The 23,929-nt window shown below is 42.0% G+C and overlaps 1 protein-coding gene across 5 annotated transcripts in view; it reads left to right on the top strand.

The window, feature by feature from the left end:
* The window catches only part of PGM3 (phosphoglucomutase 3), a 292,467-nt gene that overhangs the window by 101,619 nt on the left and 166,919 nt on the right, over positions 1 to 23,929 (top strand). For all 5 annotated transcript variants that reach the window (XM_078648137.1, XM_078648134.1, XM_078648136.1 and 2 more), the window contains exons 3-4: positions 2,376 to 2,560; positions 13,438 to 13,505. In XM_078648137.1, the coding sequence (XP_078504263.1) occupies positions 2,376 to 2,560; positions 13,438 to 13,505 (253 nt within the window). The remainder of the gene's footprint in view (positions 1 to 2,375; positions 2,561 to 13,437; positions 13,506 to 23,929) is intronic.

Raw genomic sequence — 23,929 nt, 5'->3', positions numbered from 1 at the left:
AAATGCCTCCTGTCTAGGTAATACTGTAAATAGGCCAATAATGTCCACCCCCAATTTCCTCCATGGCGCACAAGGTAAATCAACTGGACTAGGGTCTGGCGGTAAAGACTTCGTAGTTTTATCACTCAAAGCACAATTTGTACACCTCCGGACATGATAAACTACAAACAAATCTACCCCTGGCCACCAAAACTTCTCTCTGAACTGTTTTATTGTGCACAAAATACCTAAATGACCCTCGTGGGTAATATCCATCATAGCACTCCACAAATTGAAGGGAGACACAAACTTGTCATCTCTGACAACAATGCCATTTTCTACTGCCAATTCTTCATGCACCTTTAAGTAACTCGGTAATTTACCTGATAACTTCCGCTCTTCTCACCATCCATTTCCAATACATTGTATTACCTTGCTCAGTACCAGATCAATTGCCATTTCCCCCTTCCACTTAGACTCTAGGAAACTAGAATGCACCTCTCCTATCCCGGAAAGTGAAAGCAACTTCACACTCATCCTTTTCCATATCTGACTGCTCCTCGCATGGAAGCGGAAGTCTGGACAGGCAGCCCACACCCATGTTACATTTCCCTGGAACATTCTCGATACGATACTGGAAATTTTGTAACCTAGAGGCTAATCTAGCCAAACTTGCTGACATATCCTCCACCCGGTGCCATTATGTGCACTAGGGGCTTGTGATCGGTCTATAAAACAAACTTTGTGCCCCACAGAAAACTCCTGAAATGCTCTGGACCCCAAACACACGCCAACAACACTTTCAATGACGAATAGTTTTTCTCATCGTCGTGCAGCGAACAAGACGCATACACCACAATCTATTCTTCCCCTTGATCACCTTGTATCAATACTCCTCCCAAACCACAGCTACTCGCACCAACCATCATAAAGCATTCCTACCCAATAACAAATGGTTTAAGACAAGGAGCTCCCACAATCATTTCCTTGAGAGTATTAAACACAATATTAATTGCTTCTGTCCATACAAACTTTGCATTTTTTTTAAACAACCCATAAAAGGATCTACTTTGGAAGCAAAATTGGGAATAAACTTAGAGTAAAACTTTGTGAGACCTAAAATGATCACTAGTTGTTCTTTTGACTGGGGAATGGGTGCCTTTATAATATTCCCTACGTTGCTATGTTTACGTTTGATTCCTGCAACACTAATAGAATGTCCTGAATATTCCACTTCTTGTTTCTCCTATTAACATTTGTCCACCCTTAGAGTGAGACCCTTGGAAGATAATGCGGATAGTACGTTCCTCAAACTATTATCATGCTCTTCTTCATTTTTACCAAATACCAAGATGTCATCTTGGAAAGCAATTGCCCCAACAATATCCTCCAAATTCTCTTTCATCTGCCTTTGAAAAACTGAAGTTGCGCTGACCAAACCAAAAGGCATCATGCAGAATCTGAAAAGTTCCTCCAGAGTAATAACAGCAGTTAGATCTTTAGAACTCTATTCCAGACAAACTTGGTGGTGTGCACTATGCAAATCTATACATGAAAACACACATGCTCCAGCCAAGGTAGAAACCATCTCATGAAGATGAAGGAGAGGGTGAGCGTCCATCCATATTGCGCTATTGAGGCTGCACAAGTCCACACAAAGCCTCAATCCTCCTGAAGATTTAACTGAAATAATGACCGGGGGAAACCCAAGGAGAAGATTCCACTGGTTCAGTTATGTTTTTCTCGCATACATTTTTCAACAGTACCTTTAACTTATTCCTATAGGTAAGTGTTACATTCCTTACCCTATGCCTCATTGGCACAGCATCCTCCCGCAACTACTGTGCTTAAACCTTCTGAATTCTGTAAGTTTATCACTGAAAACATTAGGAAATTGTATCTCTAACCCATTGATGAACGTGCTCATCTCCCAACTCTTCAACTTTCCTTCATTCTCACAACTGTTTTTGATAATGTAAACAGGTGGTTCCGCTCTTGGATCAAGTCTTATGCCCATCTCCTCTTGGTGGGGCCAACCTTATAAAGATTTTCCATTTCTATCTAAATGAACCAGCGCAGTGTTTTTACATAATTTTATCCACTTTGAGCAGGATCCAAAATCTTTCGGGGAGGCAGTACTACTTGAGATGAGATATTAGGGTTGAACTCCAACTAACTGATATAATGCTTTCACGCCAGATATGTCTTCACAAGTCCAGTTGTAATCACACAATGGGAACATTTTGTTTGCGCCAATTTCTGCCTGAGTACCATGCTCCCAGCAGTGCATTTGCCTGAACTAATTTCTTGGTGGCTTGCTCTCCACAGCACGCAACTCTATAAGTATGATTTTTCTACGAACATGTACATGCACTAACGTTTATTTTCTCTTGCAGGAAGATAATGGTGTGAAGCTGGTTGATCCCATGGGTGAAATGCTTGCCCCTGCATGGGAAGAGTATGCAACATGTTTGGCAAATGCAGAGGAGAATGAAATGTCAAGCGTGTTGGCAGACATTGTTAAGAAAGAATCCGTGGATGTGAACCAAAATGCATTTGTTGCTATTGGGAGAGATACAAGGTAGGAGTGAGAGTGCATTTCCTGCATGCAGCTTATAGCACCCTTAAGGTGTGAGAAATGTGCACTCAAAACATAAAGGTCTTGAGATCAAGGGGAATACCATGGTACCAAAAGGGTAGAGAGACCCTTTGACCAAGAATGGAGGGACACATGTGGAGTGGAGAAGTGTGGCTCACTGGTTAGAGCAGGCAGACCCTGAAGCAGAGGTCAGACCTGGGACCAGGGTTCAATTCCCGACGCGGCAGGGTCTCGAGCTCAAATGTCCACGGACTCGATAATTCTCGCTTCGGTGCCTGACCTAATCATGGGTTCACACTCTGCAACTCTGGGCATTAAGCTTGCTTAATCTCCACAACGGCCCCCCGCGGCGGGATGCCTGGCTTTCACCTTGGGGATGCCCTGTAGGGGCTATCTCACAGGGAAAAGCCAGGACGGGTTCCCAAGGCAAAGCGCTTAGAGACCCCTGGGTTATAAGCGCTATATAAATCCAAACAAACAAACAAACACATCCTCCCTATGTGACTACTTCTGACCTAAAAAGTATCCCCTCTAGACTATCGTCATACGTACAAGGAAATAATTAGATCACATGATCCCATTGTTTTCTAGCGCGTACAACGGTAGTCTAAAGGGGATTCTTTTGAGGTCAGAAGTGAGAAATGTGCAGCTGTTCCTGATTGCCCTTTAAACCCTGCATACTATTTTTACTCTCCCTTCCCTTGGCTGGCTGCATCTGTGGAGGACTTTCACCACTAAGAGCATCACTCCTCCTCCACACCTTTCTTAACCCAGGCCTGACTTTCCATGACAGTTCAGTCTTTGTATGCCAATGGGATTGCCTCAGAGTGTTATCCCACCCACCAAATAAAAGCTTATCTATCTTATTCTGTGATTTTTGTCTGGTGGATGGACCTCCCAGACCTCCCAAATACAGACCACTAGCCATACACCTGTTGAAAGAAGCACCCCTGTCAAGTTTAGACCCCTTTGGCTGTTCCCTGCTTTTACATGAGTTGCCTGCACCCGCACATGACATGACCAAAACACCTCTCTCAAGCAATCTGTCATCCCCACTCAGTTATTCTAATACTATCTCGAGATTGTTACATTTCAGTTGTTCAGTTGTTGTTTGTGTACAATAATATGCATTTTTAATTATACCTCTGATCTCTACTCTCAGCATATGCATCATAGCCTGTCTCAGGTAGGCTTCTACTTTAACTTCTCTGCAAATTTACCTACCTTCCCTTAACAGCAAGTCTATTTCTCCAGATGTCCCGTACGCGCTGCCTTCGCTTTCTTTTTTTCTAGCAGACATTAAGTATGAGGTTTGAATACCTGCCACTATTTAATTGACTGTGTACATGCATAAATTGTGTTTACCTGATTTAAGGAATAGATGCATTTCATTGATATGAACTCACAACGTTTCTATATCATTAAAATGTATCTATAATGGAGCAGTTGTAGCATTAACAGAAATTGACGAGATTTATTGATCCACATCTTTAATTTCACTTTGAATACTAATAATGAATTGATTGTACAAAGCAGATAGACTTGCCTTAGTTTGTGATTTATAGTTATAACTAATTAGCCTCACAAGTTATTGGTTTTTCAATGGTTGTACAGTGTTGTTTTTAGGAGGGTATAATGGCAAGCGTCTATTAAAACCGCTTCCCTTCCTGAGAGAAATGCTGTGGGCAAATGGCAGGTGTCTGTGCCATTGAGGTGTAGGCAGATGCAGGGTGTACAGGCAGACCTTTTGGACCATAAGATCCACTGCTCGGATCCAGTTATTGTACGCACCACGGATAATGAAAGTGCGCCGCTGCTTCTAGATCTTTCTCTTTTCTTCACTGTACTCAACTCAAAACTTTGCCAATCTTGCTTCAAATATATTTGTTTCTCCTTGGTGTAGCCTCTATAGTTTTGCTTGTTAGTTTAACAGTGCATCTAATAGATTGTGTACCTCCTGGTAATGCTCCTTGTAAAACTCCTTGGTGGTCTAGTAATGCTTTCATTTTGTTGCTTTTCTGTTGCTCCTGTCTAGGTTCCATATAATGCTCCTTAGTGATTCTAGAGTGCTTCCAACTAATGGTTCTTATTGAGCTCCATATCTCTTAATCGACCCCACTGATACACTTCATGTCTCCATATGATGGTAAGGACCTGCATGCATAGCCGCATCTATAGTAACACTCTCTACGACATGACATTGAGTATGCTATACAACAACCACATCATCAAACACCTCCCCATTATGACCCACAAAGGCTAAACCAAAAACCTCACCCTTTCAACCATGCATTCTGAAGGGCGCCTAGGATCCAGTTGCAAATTGAAGCACTACATGACCTTGCCAGGGATATGAAGTATGCAGCGCTAAGTAAATAAGGCAACCACATCACTAGAAAAGCACTTCAGATTTCACAGTTGTTTGGAAGGCTGTATGAAAATTCCAATTTAATACAATATTTACATTACACTTTTGTTTCTTTGCAAGGTTTCAGTTCCTGTTGTAATCCATCCATGCAATATAAAAGCCTATTAGCCATCTCTTTCAAAATAGCTGCTGCTTTACTTGCATCTATGATCTCTGGCAACAAACTCAATTATGATTTCCAGTGAAAAGATGCTTTACTGATAGTCGCCAGCACCCAGAGCATTGCTTTACTAATTGAAATACATGCTTATTGATTATTTATAAAGGTTTATATAGGGCGAACAACATCCCGAGGGATATTAGAGCGCTTTACAATTGGATGCAAGGAAGAACATAAATACATCAAGTAGGCGTAAAAGGACAAAAAAAAAAACAGGATTAATCGCAGATTCAAAGACAATTTCACCAAGGGTAATACAATAAAACGGGTATAAGGGGGCAATTAAAGGGGTCACAGTCTGAGGGAAAGAGGAGCAGAAACAAATGCTGGCAAAATGGACGGAGGAAACAGTGTCTTCGAACAGATGAGCCTAGCCCAATTAGGGTAGGAATTTATTCATAAGGAATCTTTTGGCTTCCAATTTGAATGCCGTCGTTGAGGAGAGTCTACGTACTTCCGGTGGAAGAGAGTTCCATATCTTTGGGGCAGCGCCTGAGAAGGCTCTGTGACAAATTCTCTTTTCGCTGAAAATGTATGGTTTCAAGAGGAAAGTATTGGCGCTTCTTGAGGCTCTTGCCCCACAAGATGCTCAAGTTTTTGCGCAAGGTACCTGGGAGTATTGAAGTGAAGGGCTTTGTGCGCCAGAGGGGCAATCTTTAACTGAATCGTGCTTCGTAGGGCAACCATTTAAGAGATTTTAGGACAGGGGATATGTGCTCATTTCGTTTGGTGCCCGTAACCAGTCTAGCCGCTGTGTTCAGTGGTGCCCTTAGTAGAGCCATGGTATACTTGGGATGGCCACAGAGGGTGGCCCTGCCGTAGTTAAGCTTTGGCAAGAGAAGCACTTGGACCACCTGTGTGAAATCATTTTGTGGAAGGAAAGGTTTGACATTTCTGAGTGTTTTCACCAAGAGGTTTGCTTCCTTAAACACCTTGCTAATATGATTTTTCATATCTAGGTGATTGTCCATGGTGACTCCGAGCGATTTGGCTGAGTCTATGATAAGATGAGTGCAGTTGAAGGCAGTGAGGTGACTCATTCACATATCTAGCTTGGGGATGTGGTTGCGAGGGGAGATGAGCAGGAATTCCGTTTTGGAGGTGTTGAGCAGGAGATGGTTCTCATTTAACCAGTTTTGAGTAGACGTTAGGGTAGTGTTGAGTGAGATTATGTTTTCCGGGGAAGAGATTTTCAGATAGTTGCATATTGCCCGCATACATGTGGAAGAGAATGTTAGTGGAGTTTAATGAGTTAGCTAAAGGTTCCAAGAACAGGTTGAAGAGAATAGGAGATAGGGTGGACCCTTGGGGAACCCCCATGTGAACTGGAGAAGGCTGAGAAGAGAGAATGATTCTTTGAGATCTGTGGTGGAGGAAGGACGAGAACCATTGTAACACCTGACCAGAGAAGCCCATCCTGTTTTTCAAAATGGCAAGGAGGTTGTCATGATTAACCGCGTCGAATGCGGCGGAAAAGTCGAGTAGGACCAGGAGTCAGGATTCGTTTTGGTCAAGCATTTTTAAAATGTCGTCCATGACTTCAGTGAGTGCCAATTTGGTGCTTTGCCTATTTCGAAAGCCGGAATGATGCTGGTCAAGGAGTTGGTAATTCTCTATGTGAGCACAGAGTTGAGATTGTACGCATTTTTCTATGAGTTTCGCTAGGGTGGGGACATTGGAGACAGGGCGGAAGTTATTGAGATCAGCTTTGTCTGCGTCCGTTTTTTTTAGAATAGGAGATACCTGGGCTGCTTTTAGGCAATCCGGTATTGTCCCTTGAGAAAGAGAAGCGTTTACAATCCTTGTCCAGGAGGGGATGATTGCATTCTTCATTTATTTGAATATGGTCGGGGCAATGGGTCACTGAAGTGTTTGGATGGGTTGATATTCTGGAGGCTCTTGTTGATGTCTTTTTCACTGAATGGGGTCAAAGTGCACCAAGACACATTGTTCTTGGTGATAAGGCTGGTAGATCTGCGCTTTTCTACGAAACCAACAGGTGATACAGCCCTGGGGGAAGGTAGTAGGGCCTTCTTGGAGGCGAGGTTAATGGAGATAAGTCTTCCTTTCTCAGTGACAAAAGCAGCAAGCTTGTCGCAAGAGGGTGGGCTGCCACCTGGGTCAGAGTGGTTTGGGCCTGCAACTGATTGTTGTTTGACCTATTCGAAAAGTTTCTTGGGGCGGTTTGCCGCTTGATCCAGTTGGTGTCTGAAGTAGTCAGCCTTAGCGATCTTGATTTATTTGTTGTAGAGGTGTAACAGGGATCCTGCGCAAACACAAAACTGTGCACAGAGACTTAGGACATCAGTGAATTAGGGTGTGGCAAAACTCACCGTAGTACCCAAAATCCCCTACCAGACTAGCAATTAGTGTCACGTTAGCTCTTTGTCCTATAGCAAAGAAACCAATGATTAGACAACCTAGAACATGCGACTTAGGACCATCTCAGGAATGGTCGGAAGTGAGAACACTCTTTTAATATACATTCATACCAGTCCACAACAGGAGTAAAATAGAGTCACGGTAAGGTTAAAATGTTTGTTATCGACGTGATCTCAAGCGCAGTATTTAAATCAACATTAGCATACTTATTATTAAAAATAATTCGGTCAGCATGGTTACAATTCCATAAAATACAAAAGGAAGTATCATATTACAATGATAGTGCAAACAGGTGATAAAAGCGCCTATTTAAAGCACCCTCCCTATCTAGGACCTATGTATTATAAAACTATAGAAGGTCTCTTGAGTTTTCTTAGGGGGACCCCATTTACCTGTCCGCTCAGTAAGTGTAAATTACATCAGGATCGGTTAGTCTCTCTGCATACCTGGAATCTTCCAATTGTGTTCTATTCTGGCAAGTGTGCTATGATAAAGGCGCCAGAATCCTACTCGACTTGCAGCTGCCAAATTGTTGTGTCTAGAATGTGTTACAGGGACACGCCGATAAACAGGCTCGCACGTTATGATAAACTTGTCGGCTGTTGAAAAACAAACCTTTTCTCATGTATAGACCTTCGTGAAAGCTAACTCAGCAAAAACAGCCAAGCAGTGTTGTGTGCAAAAAGCAGCAAAAAGGAAAAATGGCGTTTAAACTTCTAATAAGCCATGCTAACTTAACATGCACGCAGAAAGAGGCCCACAAAACATACTACAGAGGCTGCTAGCCTCTCTAAGGAGTTTTAGGTAATCCGAGGAGGGATTGGATTGCCAAGAATGTTCAACTGTCCTAAGGTTGCGGCATTCCGTGTTTAAGTTGTCATTATACCAAGGTTTGTATATTTTTGTTGAGGTGTTTTTTTATTGGATTGGAGCAATGGCATCCATGATGTTGGACATGGTTGAATTGTAGGAGTCGGTGAGTGACTGCACCTCAACCAAGTTAGCTTGGGAGGTGAGGGTCGATTTACATTGGGCAGCAAGTTCATCCGAGTTTATTGATCTGAGATCCCTTTTCTATATCTTTGATTTCATTGGATGAGCCTTCCTCATAGACACCTCCCTGTTGATATAAAAAAGGATGCAGTGGTGGTCGGACCAGTCACACAGGGGAATGGAGTCTAAGGACATGATCTGCCCTTTCGAGATGATGAGGTCTAGAATTTCTCCTTTAATATGAGTTGGTTGGTCACAGTGTTGAGTCAATTCATGATCATTTAAGAATGATTTAAGGCAAGATACAGCAAGGTCGTTTGGGTTAGACCAGTGAAGGTTGAAATCACCAAGGAAGATTTGGGACACGGTTGAATCAACATTGCAGAAATGATTTCCATTAGTTGCTCGATGAAGGGGAGATTGTCTCCTGAGGGGTGGTAGAAGGTGTGAAGTTTACAAACCGGTAGGTTCATACTTGAGATGTTGAGACAGAAGTATTCACAGGAGGAAGGCTTAGAGGACTCCAAGTGAGAGATCGAGAGTGTGTTTCTATGAATATAGGCTAGGCCACCACCCAACTTCAGAGCTCTGTCTAGCCTAACTAAATTACTTTTAATTAATTACATTTTCCTCTCCCACACCTCAGGCTACACTCTATAACCTTACATTACTTTCAAATCTATCTGGAATGTCCCTGCTGCTCCTACTTTCCTCTACTGCAACACTCTAAATTGTAACAACCTTTAAACACTGACCACTTCCTCTCCACCTTATATTTCAATGTATATAATCTATACTGCTTCTTCAATTATTGACTCTGCTGCTTCCCCTTCTCCGTCTTAGATTTTGTCTTTCGTGGAGAGCCAACCTTGTCCCTGAAGTAGTCTCACCCTACCTGAAATGGCACTTTGATACCACCAGTAATTCAAACCAAGGCTTTCAAACACACGTGGAAGGACAGGCTGTCATTGTGTAGCTTTGACAAAGGCTACATTTCCCAGTTTCCATCACCGCCATACCTCCAAATACCATTGGAATGACCACCGCAAGTGCCTTTAAAAGCTTTACCAAGCAACTTCGACTTAAATATCCACTCTTTTTTGCCTCTCATACCTCTCTATCTACCTTAAGTCCTGTTCAGAACCACTCCTATATTCTGAACCTAGATCGCAGGTGCAGAACCAAGTCCAAATACATAGGGCCACATGGTTTTCCAAAAGTAGGAAAAACATCCATTTGGAGGATTTCAGTTTACTTGATCACTCACAATTCTGGACTTTGACACAAGAGTCTCCTTCAGTCTAAGAAGGGGTTAGTTATGATTTGCATTCTAATATTAAAAGCTGGGTTGAAGACTGTTAACCACCTATAATGGACACTACAAAATGGCGAAGAACTCATTGAAACTTTCAACACACCTCGGGAATAAGAGGTGGCTTCTGACTTAAATGGAGGCCTTGCAGCTTCTTCTGAATTGATGCCAAAAAATAAATAATCCTGCTTATCAAACCAAACCCAGATCATAGACCACAATCCTTTAACAATGCCCTGGAGGTCCAGCATTTTGAACCCTGTCAGTAGATACTGAGAATTCTTACAAAATCAAATTCCTGCTGCCATTCGCAAACGTTCTGGTTTTAGGCTACAAAGAATAACAGAAGCATTTTATGTTTACCTGCTGTGGCATAAATCTGCCTGACCAAAATCTTGCAGGTGCAGGAAGTAGATGCAACTGAGCATCCACAGCTCATTTCATTTGTTTACCTAGAGAAGATAGTCCTGATGTTGGTCACTCATTTCACTGATTTGAAGACTGTAAGATTACACTCGTCAAATGAGGGGGGGGATCATTTGTTTTTCCCTAGTTTCAGTACTTGTTGATGTGATCCTGTTAATTAGCCTCCATTGGCAGAGTAGTGAAGTCTTTTATGGAAAATTGTCTCTTAGCATTATGTAACCAGCAATGATTTCATAAAAACAGACAAAGAAATAGTCACTCTTTGTACACCCCTACATTAATACAGTTTCATGTTTTTATTGTCCGCCTCAAAATTCTCAACTTGCTTCCAAAACAGGGCAAAATGTGACATATTACAGTACAAATATATAGCATTAGGGACCATTTTGTTGTCTCTTACACTAGTTGCTGGATGTGCAGCTTTTAACTTGAAAATATATCTGAAAATAGGTGAACATGATACCACTGTAGCACTAGACGTCTGGAAAGAAGTCCTTTCTCATCTTAAAGCCATCACCAAAATCAAACTGACTTTGCAGCAACCACTTCTCCGCCACTAATTTTATTGGGTGCTCTATGTCCAGCCAACTGCGCTAAGATCAGTGGCCTCTTATCCTAACTCCTCTTAACTCCTATTTGCTTCCCGAATCACAGTGGCCCACAAATGGAAATTTCTGAAAAACGTTTGTTATTTTTATGGTGGGATACATTTCGACAATAAAGGAAGAGCTAACTAGGAGTGTTAGGAAAATACTATTAAAAAACTTCAGAGAGCCCACACAACATTTAAGGTGGTTATTAACATTTTACAAAAGACCTATTTTGGGTGCTGAACTTAAGCGTGGTTAGAAAAGCAGCCACTATTAATGAGATACTGGTGTCCGGGAGTGCCATATTCTTATCATCTATTTTGTTTCTGGTATTGTTCTATGTTTACAATATTAATTGCTTATTTCCTTTTCGTTCTCATAGCGCGTGGAGAATTCCTCTTCTATGTATCCTCTTGATATTGTTTTATTCCATATTGTACTGAAGTTTACCCTTAATAAAATGATAGTGACTACAGCCTACAGATCAAAATGCTCATTAACCAAAAGGGACAAGTGGCAATAAATACAACCCAGGATTTGATGCAACAATCCCATGCCGGTCAGTGTCTGGATCCAATTTCTGAATGGTTTAAACATTATTTTTAAACACATCTGACAGCAGACTTGTACCCAAAAACCTGATAACATATGGTCTCAAACCGGGCTATATCTTGGTTCCTACATTGTTTTACTTACATATTTCAGATTTAGCAAAATTCTTGACTAAAAATAATAGGGCCCCATTGTGGAGGTCCATGGGGGAAAGGGAGCCCTGCTAGGGGCCCCCAGAGTCAGTTTTTGTCTGCCTTTTCATGGCGGGTGAACCACCATAAAAGGGCAGGTGGAAAGGGACATTGTAATCCCTACAGCGGTGCCTCAGCCGGCACCAACCTCATTGTATGGATTACTGACTTTTGAGCCCATCAGAAGCGCAGCAGATGGTCCCTCCGCTAGATGCCACCACCCGCCGCATCATTATTAACCCTAAAGCAAGGTAATGAGGATTTTATTGTCTTTATCAACCTGTTCTTACAATTGAAACAAGAAGCTGAATGGTCAGATAAAGGTGCATCAGCCCAGATGATTAGAAAGACACTTCAGCCATGGTAGTGAATTGACCCACGAACAACCAATGTCTTGATAGATTTAACTTGTCAACTCGATAGTCAACAAGGACAAAGAAGGACTGCACGAAAAGTGACTCATCATTACTAGTTTCCTTAAGGCACGACTTTTCCATCATTATCAGCAAAGGTGGAGGAGCCAGTGCAGGTTAGTGGAATTGGAAAAACACAGCAGAAGAAAATGAGAAATGCCGAACCAAAGGGTTGTGCTTTTATGGTGTAAAATCAGTTCACTTTGTACGCTCTTTGAGAGAAACTCCACTGCTCGAACTGAAGAGCAGACCAGGGTCAAGCATATGTCTTGTACAAATGTCTGCAGCTAGTTGGTCACATTAGCTGTTAAAGATTCAGGACGCCACAAGTCATGGACCTGTGGGTATACTGTCCTTGCTGGATTCAGGGGTATCAGGTTTGTAGCTTCTCAACATCCGTTTGGGGCAGACAACTTGTATTCTTCCACTGCCGACATGAGGGGGTTACTTTAAAAAAAAGAAATTGTCTCGGTACTTCATGGAAGTGCATCGCCATCCATTTTCTTACCTCGGCTTACCGCCTTTCAACATGTTTCTCCATTGCATCCCCCACTCGTCTCTATCACCTTCCTTTCTGCTTCATTAATTTATTTTTTCATTTACATTTTCATATTACTTGTGTGATGGCTTGCCGGCTGCACAGTGCTGCTGAGCCAATCACTGCCCCTTACTTTACTCTGCAGCCCTCCCTGCTATTTTTTATTTTAGAAAAAATATTCTGTGAGGGCTCAGTAGCTGTAAACTGCTGTTGGGCTAATTCATTGCTTTTGGACCAAAGCACTGTCCTCACCCTCTCCCCTGTCCCCCACGCATCTTAGGCTATTTTTATTGTGGGGATACCTATAACTTTTTATGAGTGGTTGGCAGCTGCATACTGCTATCAAGATGCCCGCTTTCCTCCCCTTTGAGCAGGCATACTTCATTTCTTTTAGTTTACTGTTCCGAGAATACAGTCCGACATTTTTAAATGCTAAATTAAAAAGAAAGTAAAAATGATGGCTGCTGTGTAAGCATGCTTTGGGGGTCATCCTTAAATAGTTTTTCTTTTTGTTTAATAAACAGTATTCAAATATGACTGCTTCCTTTGCATGCCCACACACAGTCCCATCTTACAGTGATTTTTCTCAAAGCCAAGGATACATCATTTATAGATTGGTGCCTTGTGCGTACACTCTTTACCGGCTTTCCACTGTGCTTGCATATGCAAGTAAGCACAAAGGCCATTTTTGTAAAAAAAAAAAAAAGAATTGTTAAGCCAGTAATTTGCACGAGAGATGCCCATTGGCCTTGCTTTGTGTGTTTTTGTTTAGCTTTTTTTGCCTAGGGGCAGGACAAAAGTTTCTTTTTACATTTGGTTTTATGTAATTTTTTCTGAATTGTTCTTTTTAGAGATTTTCCTTTTCATTTTTCAGACAAAGTAGTGAAAAACTTGCTCATGCTGTGGCGGATGGCGTTACTGCGTTGGGTTCCCAATATCAAGGTATGCTGTGAGTCACTTTTTTAAGTCTTGTGTTAGCCAAGACCTTTTGATTTTCAAAACAAATATGTATAATATACTTACATAAAGGGGTTTTCAGCTAGCTGTCTCCATCCATTGATCTTTTGTTGTGTCCTTCACATTTTTCGTCCAACTACTACGGCATACAGAATGGGGCAGGGGGTTAGCCCACTTCAGCTAATGGATAGTTTCACTTTGAGTGACTGCAATTTCCTCTTTCACAAGAAGCACATCTGCATATAAGGTAGTTCTCTTCAGTGCCAGTGCTTTTATTTTGAGGTCCTTTTTTCTGTTACCTTTTCTATTTAAAACCTGATGCGATAGCAGGATACTTTCTACCAGCTCTCCATGTTGATCACCAGACACATTCCAGCTTTATTAATTCCTCTTGCCTGCTAATAGTGTTGTAAATTCCTTTACAGAGTGGCTTTTTTTATCTGACTGCTGCTTTTTTCACAACATACCAAATTCTATCCATTTGAACTGTTCTTCTTGAACTTGTGATTTATTAGGTCTCGCCTACACAGCGCGAAAGCGCTGCTTAGGAGATGACCTCTTGGAATCGCTCAGGACTGTTTGGGAAACTTGTGCATGTACTGCACTGTGCCCTATGGGCCCTTGTGCATGTGAGGTGTTTACCTTGCGGGAGCGAGCAGCTGCGCCATGTGTTTCTAATTATCGCGCCCACGCTTGGTCACGTTAATTGGAATAAGATGTATATTCTGCAGTACAAAGCTGATAAGTAATCCTTTGTTAAGCTTTCTTACTTACTGATTTACTTCCATCATCCGCTAGGTGTCATTGTTCCCACACTTGTTTACTTTGGTCCCGGTTCTTTTAAATGCGATTTTGTATCTTTTGGCAGAAAAAAAAACAACTATCTATTACAAAAAATATCTCATCATGACCAAAGCACACAAGGGCAAAGTAAGCAACATGAAGGCTGGGAATAATGTGAAGACCTCGATAGCAGCAGAAGTATTTGAACCTCATGTACAGTTTACATTAGATGTTTTTCAGCCTTGTTGTAGCGGGCAGTAGATGTCTGCTGTGAAGCATGCCGGATTTGTGTGGCCTAATCCATGAGATGTGACGTGATTAATGATATTGATTCCCATTTGGATTTCCTCACCAATCAATAGGCAGATGAGCAGCAGTGGATGTCGATCTACAAGGGAGCCAGAAATGCTCGCGCCTTTTCTTCTTGCAGAGACATAATATGCATAACATTACAGCAGCAGCACACCAGCAGCATAGAGAGGCTGGAAATCTTAAATCCATTTGTCCGAGTAGACGGAAGTGAGCGAGTAGACGGAAGTGACTCTGTTGCCGCTACGCCCCGCCTCGCCTTGCCTGAAGCACCAGAGGAGGAGGAGTATTACGAGAGAGTCGCCGGACCAAACGCCGGACCAAACGGAGCGAAATCGCCGCGGACGCCGCGGAAACCCAGAGCTGGGAGCCGAGAACCGTACCAGGAACTGGCGCGGGAGAAAAGCGACAAAAAACGCCCAGCGAGACCAGGAGGCATGCTCTGTCTTTAGACGCCGAGGCGCCGCGCTCTGTGCGGCTGGAGACGCGAGCCGAGGGGTGTGTCCCCCCGCAGCTGTCCGGACTGTTGGTGCTGCGAGGCGCGGTACAGCGGAGTGGTGAATCAAACTGAACCCACCCTCACTTCCGTGCCTCTTGGCACCTCTGCACCAAGTCGGCAAAGCTTTGGGCACCCCTGGTTGAGGCCAGAGAAACCGGGGACCGGGAGACGCAGAAAGGCGAGAGAAGCGGCAAACTGTGCCCCCAGGTGCCCCTAGGGGGAGCATTATAAAACGGTTACCAGGGACCCCCGAGAGTCGACCTTTTAGCCTGGACCATTGAGCCTCTGGGCGCCCCAACTGGGGGAAAACATTGAAAAAACTGAAACACTGAAATACTGAAACACCCCCAGAGAAGGAGATAAAGGAAGAGATTTGCTTCATTAATCCTTGGCAAGGCAGGCTGGTGGATAGTGCACAACAGAGGTAAGTTACTTACAGTGTGGAGGAGTGTATGTTTAAGCCAGAATATATGAATATTAATTGGTGATTAGTAACCCACACTGTACAGTAAAAAGAAAGCAAGCCTAGCAGGGATAAAACAAAACCCCACCAGTTTAATCCTATAAAAGGGTATGGGCCGCAAATTAAGAAAGAAAGCGCGGAAGGAGGCACAAGACTCCAGCCTGGAGATGAGCGAACAACCGGCTGAGTCCAGTTTAAGGGAAGAGAGCCAAGAGAGTCTGATTTCCCAGGAGGATATTTCCGTGGAGAGACGCAAGAAGGGGAAATGTAAAAAAGGACCAAAAAAGGCCCCGCAAGTAAAAAAAGGGTGCTCACTAACATCCCTTAAAAAACAGACTACAGAGCCCTCAAACCCAGTAAAGGGCTTCTTTCTTTTTTTTATTCCTCATATACCAGAAGTGGGTATTCTAGAAAGGGTATCTCCTCCTCTCCTCAATGCGATGTTCCGTTCAACTGGACCAGATCTACTATTTTGGCTCCAGGTTGGGAGAGAAGATAAGATACCCCTCCAGTCTCCACTGTGAGCTAGGTCCACTCCATACCCTATGGTCTATACGGCCCTCGGTTGGGTAGGATACCATGCACCCACAGGACCCAGGTGAAATCATAGGAATATGTCTCATCGATTCCGCCAAGCCACCAGGGCCGCCCAAGTTTTGTCCAAGCTAGAATTATCACATGCAATATCGGTCTCACTGATATATACAATATAACTTAAAAAATCTGCAAAAGTAGGAGAGATCTCCAACTTCCAAAGTTTACATATTTCTCGTCTAGCTATAACCATTACATAAAAAATAAATTTAGTCCTCACCTCCTTAAGCTGAGATCCAAACTCTAAACCAAAAAAGACGGTCATCGGAGTAATATTAAACCGTATATTGCAAACTTCTATTATAAATTCTTCTATTTTAGACCAAAAAAGAGATAATTTAGGGCACTCAAGAAACATATGTATATCGTCTGCCTTAGAAAGCTTACAACGTGAACAGCTATATTCAGAATTCGTAAACTTGGACAGCTTCTTTGGTGAGAAATACGCTCTATATAATGTGAATAAGTGGTTTCTATTTAAAGGGGCAGATTTAACAACCATATGCAACATTTCAAAAGAGTCTCCCCAAAGATCTTGTAATTCGCCATGTTGTAGGACTATTGCTACTCCCCATAATTTATTAAGTTCAGGTTCCGTGACTTGATCTTTCTCATTTATTGCCTCGTACCAAAAGGAAACTTCTTTTTTCCAGCTCCCTTTTCTCTTTATTAAATCAAATTTAGGGTTAGTTGTAAGATTCCAAGTTATAGTACTACACCAGCTGGCTAATTGATAATATTTGAATCTAGTAAGGGTTCCACTTGTTAATCTGGATAATGATTCCCACTCCATTAGTCCTGAGTCTACAATAAGATCTTGCCAGTTTTCAATGCCCGCTGTTCTAAGAGGGATCGATAGTTGGTCCATAAGACATTCGGGTGTTCCCGGCGAATCCCATATGGGGGCAAGGGGAGTGTAATAAGGAATGTCTAATTTCTTCCTGACAAACACCCAATTTCTCAAAGCTGTTCCCAAGACCTTTAATCTGACCTTCTTGTAGAACTTCGGGTCTCCGAACTTGAATAAGAAAGTTTCTTTACCTTGAGGGATGTTGTGTAATAAAACTTGAAATAACTGCCCCAAACAAGAAGTGTCTGCTTTGTCGGCCATTGACCTAAAGTTTTTAAAGTGAAAAGCTTGACAATAGTGAAGAATGTCTGGTAAAGCAAGTCCGCCTGTCTTGATCTTCCTTCTGAGTTTTTTCATAGAAATTCTTGGCGATTTGGAGTTCCAAATAAAGGATCCTATCCGTCCCTGTATTTTAGCAATATCTTTAGGGCTAAATGAGAGAGGTATAGAATTGAAAAGGAAGGTGATTTTTGGTAAGATGATCATCTTCAACAGATTCACTCTACCAAAGATGTTTAACGCCAGTCCCGACCAACTATGTAAAAGTGTATTAATATCCTTAAGTACCCTCTCCAGATTAACTTTGGGTATTTCTGTAATGTTCTGTACAAGCTGGATGCCAAGATATCTCATACGGGTCTTTACACCAGGGAGCCTAACCTCTTGATTCCATTGCATAACCTCAGTTTTTTCCTTGTTAACTCTGTACCCTGAGACTTCTCCAAATACTTCTGCTTGATGAAATAATTGAGGGATTGATGTTTCAGGATTAGATGTGAACATCAAAAGGTCATCAGCATATAGGGAGAGTTTTAAATTTAGCTCATTCAGGCGAAAGGGTTCAATTAGATCTGATCGTAATTTAATAACAAAGGGCTCTAAGTATAAATTAAATAATAAGGGGGATAGAGGACAACCCTGTCTGGTACCACGTGTAATTTTGACCCAATCTGTAAGTAAGTTATTTACTAAGAATTTAGCTCTGGGCTCGCAATATAATGCTTTTATCGATGTTATAAAGTTAATTGTAAATGTAAATGTAAATGTAGTATACTTGTAAAGCGCACAGCTGCCCCAGCAACGGGGCGTCCCGGCGCTGTATAACTCTGGGGAACCCGTCCTGGCTTTCCCTGTGGGATGGTCCCTGCTGGGAGTCCCCAAGGTGGAGCCAGGCATCCCCGGAATTGGTGGGGCCGTTGTGGAGATTAGACAAGCTAATGCCCAGAGTTGCCGAGTGTGATCCCTGATTAGAGTAAGCACCGAAGCGAGAACTATCGAGTCCGCTGACCAAGGTCCACGACCCTGCCGCGTCGGGAATCGAACCCTGGTCCCGGGCCGACTTCTGCTCTCGGGTCTGCCGCCTCTAACCAGTGAGCCACACTACTCCACTAATTGGTATGCCAAATTTTGAGAGAGCTTCCCAGAGGTACATCCAATTAACTTGGTCAAAAGCCTTAGCGGCGTCTATAGCCACTATACTTAATGGTACCTCCTCCGCTGAAGCAAAATCAATTGCCGCAATAACCTGAAAGGTCAAATCATTTAGCTGTCTGCCGGGCATGAAGCCCCTCTGGTCCTCATGAACAATGGTTTTAATAACTTTGGCCAATCTCGCTGCTAAAACCCCTGCAAAGATTTTATAGTCTACGTTTAGCAGCGAGATTGGCCTATAGGATTCAACCAATGCGGGGTCTTTATTAGGTTTCAGAACCAGGGTTACTGTGGCCTCCGACCAAGTCGGGGGTATAGGATCCCCTTCTAAGTATATTCCATTAAAAAGGGCCGTTAAGATTGGACCTAAAATTTCCGACTCTATTTGATATATTTCGACTGGGAGCCCTTCTGGGCCTGCAGCCTTACCCCTGGCCATCCTTTTAAGTTGGTCATATATCTCCCCCTCCTTAATTGGTGAGCATAGAAATGAACTATCCGTGTCTGTTAGGCAGGGTATACATACTCCCTCCAACCATTGAGCTACCTCTTCCGTGGATATTTTATCGTCACTCCCCATATATAGATTTTGCATATATGTTTTAACTTCACCCAAAATATCCTCGCTATCTGATGATATATCGCCAGAACTCTGAATCTTCAATCCGGATATCTGGTTTCTAACACAATCTGCCCTGGCCTTCCAAGCTAGTATTCGCCCACATTTCTCCCCATAAGAAAAATTCTGAAGTCTACTTGTGTCCCACCTTAATTTAATGATTTTATCTAGGTTGGCCCGATATTTAATTTTGAAGTTCTCTAAATCCTTTTGAATGGATGTCGCATCCATCCGTTGTTCTAAGGAAGCTTTCTGCAAATCTTGCTCTTTTTGCTTTATAAGAGATAGAAGATCTTCATCTTCCTTTTTTCTAATTTTATTTCTTTTTATCATTTCAGATGTAAGTATACCTCTTAAGAAAGGCTTAAAAGCATCCCATAATATTTGATCTGATACTGTATTCTTATTTAGTTGAAAATATTCAGTTATTTGCTTCAATAAATCAAGCTTTATATTCTCTTGTAGGAATAGAGATCTATCTAAAGTCCATCTCCTAGCTTGTAAATTCTGTGGGAGCTTAAGTACTAGCTCTACTAAGGAGTGATCTGATAATATTGCCGGAATATAAGCAGTGGAAAGGGTCTCGGAGAGAAAACTTTGATCGATAAGAAAGAAATCAATTTGTGAGTGGTGCCTATGTCTGTGGCTATAAAATGAATAATCTCTGTTTTTCTGATTCTTAGTACCAAATCTACCAAATTGAAATCTTTTATTATGTTTCCCAGCTCCCTCTTAGATCTAAGTAATGGAGGCACCCGGGCCTTGGAAGCGCGCCAAACTAGGATCGAATACTAAATTAAAATCGCCACCTAATATGATGGGGGCATTCAGGTCAATAAGGCTAGTTTTTAAACTAATCAAGGCCTCTGGCGCATCCTGATTTGGGCCATAGTACACAGAACACGTTACCTTTATGTTTTTTACTACCAATGATGCAGTAAGCCATCTGCCTGTGTGATCTGTTTCGTATTTCTCAACCCTTATTCCACTATTAATTCTGACAATTATCATCACTCCTCTAGTATTACCGCTCTGCTGAGAACATAAAATGTCCTGTATCCATTTTTGGTTTTTGAAAGCCAATTTACACTCCTGTGAATTAAGGTGGGTCTCCTCTACTAGAAGAATATCGGCACCCGATTTATTTAAGAACTCACAAAATCTGCCGAGTTTTCTACTTTCCCTCAGTCCATTAACATTCCAGCTGATTATTTTTTATTTATTCTCCATATTTCTTGATTATCTTGATTATCACTTAGGGTGAAGTGGTTCTTGATCACCTGTTGACTCTTAGTACTCTCGGATTTTCTAGCTATATGAGGAATTTTTTTCTTTTTTTCTCCCTCCCTTCCCCCCCCACACTCCTCCCCCCATGAAGAACCTTCCCATATTACCTTTAGCGGAGACACCGCCATTCGAGGTCCTCCCCCTTGACTGGGATTCTGGTCCTATCCATGTGAGCCCAACTAATTATATACACCCTCACCTGTATATGTATATATATATATATATATATATATATATATATATATATATATATATATTTTATACTTAATTCGTTCTGACGTGGGTAGAGCGACGGCCCAAAGACAGTGGGAGTTGGGATCTAGGATGCAGGAATTGAGAGGCCTGGGTGCTCAGGTGATGATGACATTTCCTGCTTCCCTACGAGGAACAATAAGACATATAATTTTACGTCTCCGCAGGAATTAGATGACTTTGTAATAAGTCTGAAAGAGGCTCGGAAAATCTGAGATATCGGAATGTTTATGTTTTTGACCTAGGTGGATTACATCAATAGAATCACCATTTTGAAGGGATGCTGTTATAAATAGTTACATTAAAGTTGCAGTTTTTTTTTTTTTTTTTTTGTAAAGCACAGGAAAGAGGGGGGAGGAACGGAAAAGGAAAAAAAGGGGGAAAAAAGAAAGATTATATATATATATATATATATATATATATATATATATATATATATATATATATATATATATATATATATATATATATACACATACACCAGTAAAGGTCTTCTTAGGTAAACACTATAAAATCCAAAACCCAACGGCAATAAATGTGGACTCTGATGAGGAGGAGGACTCCGAGACAACAAATAGAGAAACCGATAACGTGCTTCAAGTGGATCAAAACCTGAGAGGAACGCCAGAAAAAGAACAGGAAGAAGAGCTGGAGGATCCCCTATTAATAAATCTAATACTAAACAGTCAGAATTCAAATTTGCTGGTACCTCGGCTATCTTCATCCCCAAAACTGTTCTCCCCCCAAGTATCGGGGAACGAAGATCAAGTGAGAAGAGTCAGCCTGGAAACAAGTTTTGTTTGGGAGGCATCCCCCAGCCAAGTACCATTGAGTGAAGAAAGGGGAAATAACTCAAATTTGCAGAATACTGGGAAAATCAGAAGCCTCATAATCCCAGAGAGAAATAGTCAACATGACCCTGAACTCTCAATGGCCCCTACCACCTCAATGATGGATCTTCTATTAATGTTGCAAAAAACTCTGCAAGGGATCCTCGAAGTCTCATTGCTGAACAATGGAGTTCTGAATTCCCAAAAGCAACACCTAAAGAAGATAGAGGATGAGTTGACTGGAATCAAAGGCCAAATGTCTACTCTGATAAGACCAGTAGGAACCCCCCAAGCTACGGAACAAAGCTTGGAAAGTAGTCGATAGAGCCCCCAGATAATGTCTATATCTCTAGGTGCCCAATGTTGATAAGAAGGAGATGTGACCATGTAATAACTCACACCAAAGGTAGAGCGGGAAAAAAGCAGGCCACACAGGTAGGGCCAAAGGAGAAGTTGAAGGAAAAAGAAACCGGAGATACACTAAACACTATGGCTTGGGCCTTTGTCCCGACCAGACCTTCGGAAATAGAAAACATTAAGGAAGGCTAAAAAGATACAAGAAAAGAGTCAGAAAGGCAAGGACCCAAAAGGGACAGTACAAAAGAATAAACCCATAAGCCAGAGAATAACCCCCTCATTAAAAAGTCAAAGGCAGACCCCCCTGAGACACAGGAACCCGGAAGAAATTTCCCAGCCACAAGAGATAGAAACGGGAGTAACAGGGAAGAAAGGACCAAGACAGAAAACTTTAGAACTCCCAGAGAAAGGATATGATCAGGGGAACAATAAATGGGTCTACCTAGAACCAGCAGAAGAAGGCCAAAGGGGTAAGAAGTCAAGAAAAATAAAACCCCTAAATAGATCACAAATTTAGGCGATCTTCTCAAAATGTGTAAGCCTGAGTGGGATTGATACAAAAGATTTAAGACAGGTGGGCTTTATAGACAGCACCACAGGTGGGGAAATAACAAAAGTATTGTTATACTCAGATCTGGTAAGAAAGGCAATTCTGAGGGCAGCCAGTGAGATTCTCCAAGAAGGAGTAAAGGTACTGACCGAAAATGACCTAAGGGGAAAAGTACTCACAGGAAGGGACTTCCTAAGCTGCCACGCAGGTCTGGGAAAGAGACAGGTGAGAATACACCAGGGTAAAGAGGAAGGGGAAAACCGTCTAAAGGTGGTGATAAATAACACAGCGAAAGTGGATTGGTGGGGCAACTGGAGTCAATGTAGCTATCTAGGGAACTCAATCGAGTGCGATTTGGAGGAAAGTGAGGTAGTCGGGGGACTGAGCTAAATAGAATAGGAGAGAGGGTCGCCGACTGCCCTAAGTCTCTTAACGTGGAACATAAACGGGCTAGGCAATGATTTAAAAAGGGAACAGTCAAAGCTTCGTATAAACGAAGTAGCAATTGCCTGCCTACAAGAGACTTGGGCATGCGGCGAAACCCCCATCTTCGAGGGATATTATCAACTAAATCGCCCTGCAACGAGACAAAGATTTCGTCGCCCCTCGGGGGAAATAATGACGCTTATCTCAACGAAGATACTAAGAAATGTAACAATGTTAAAAGTAAAGTGTAAATGGTTATTGGCATGTAGGATAAACCATCTCTGCCTGGATAAGTCATATGCAAAGATAATTGTTGTAAATGTATATATACAATGGGACAATGTAGATGACTATGCAAGAGAGATGGGAAACTTCAAACAGGACGTAGATCATATTTTTGAAAGGTACACTTCAGACATTGTTAATTTTAGGGGATTTCAACCATAAACTATACCCAGGGAAGACCGATCGTTGGTGCACAGAACTATTAGACGCCTATGGAATAACATATGCAAAGTTTCCAACATGTGACCCCTCAAAGCTGGATTGGGAATTGGTCAATTATTTGGGGAAAAGGGACTCTTCTGCCTAAATGGCAGGTTTAAATCAGACTGCCCTGCAAGGAAGACTTTTAAAAAAGGTTTACAAAACTCTCCAATTGACTATGTCTTTATGCCAGCCTGGAACTTCCACTTAGTGCAGGACTTTAAAGTACTGAATGGTGAAGGTAGTGACCATAATCTGCTTTCGGTAAGTTTAAAATGGGGAAGGTTGGAACCAAGGGAAAAGGTGATTCACCAAGAATTAGACTACCCAAAAAGAGCAACAAACAGAGTAACCGAAGATTATGTGGAAAAGTTAAACTCATTCCAACAAAAGATAGAACTGGTAAATCTAGAAAACTTAAATCTAAAATGGTACGAGGAGAAAATTGCCCAATTAGGCGAATGTCTTAGGATAGAACTAAAGAAGAATAAAAGTAAAGGTCAAACAAATCGTGCCAGACGCCTGAAATGGTTCTCAATGGACTGCCAAAAACTAAAAAAAGAGAAATAAGGGCAGAAGCTAGAAAACAAGTTCAAGTTCAGAAATTTGTATAGCGCACTACTCACCCAGAGGGTCTCAAGGCGCTTGTGGGAGGTGGGGGTACATTACTTTT

Source organism: Lissotriton helveticus, chromosome 6 (assembly GCF_964261635.1).
Source record: "Lissotriton helveticus chromosome 6, aLisHel1.1, whole genome shotgun sequence".
Classification (NCBI taxonomy): Eukaryota; Metazoa; Chordata; class Amphibia; order Caudata; family Salamandridae; genus Lissotriton; species Lissotriton helveticus.
This window is presented reverse-complemented; position numbering and strand designations above follow the sequence as displayed.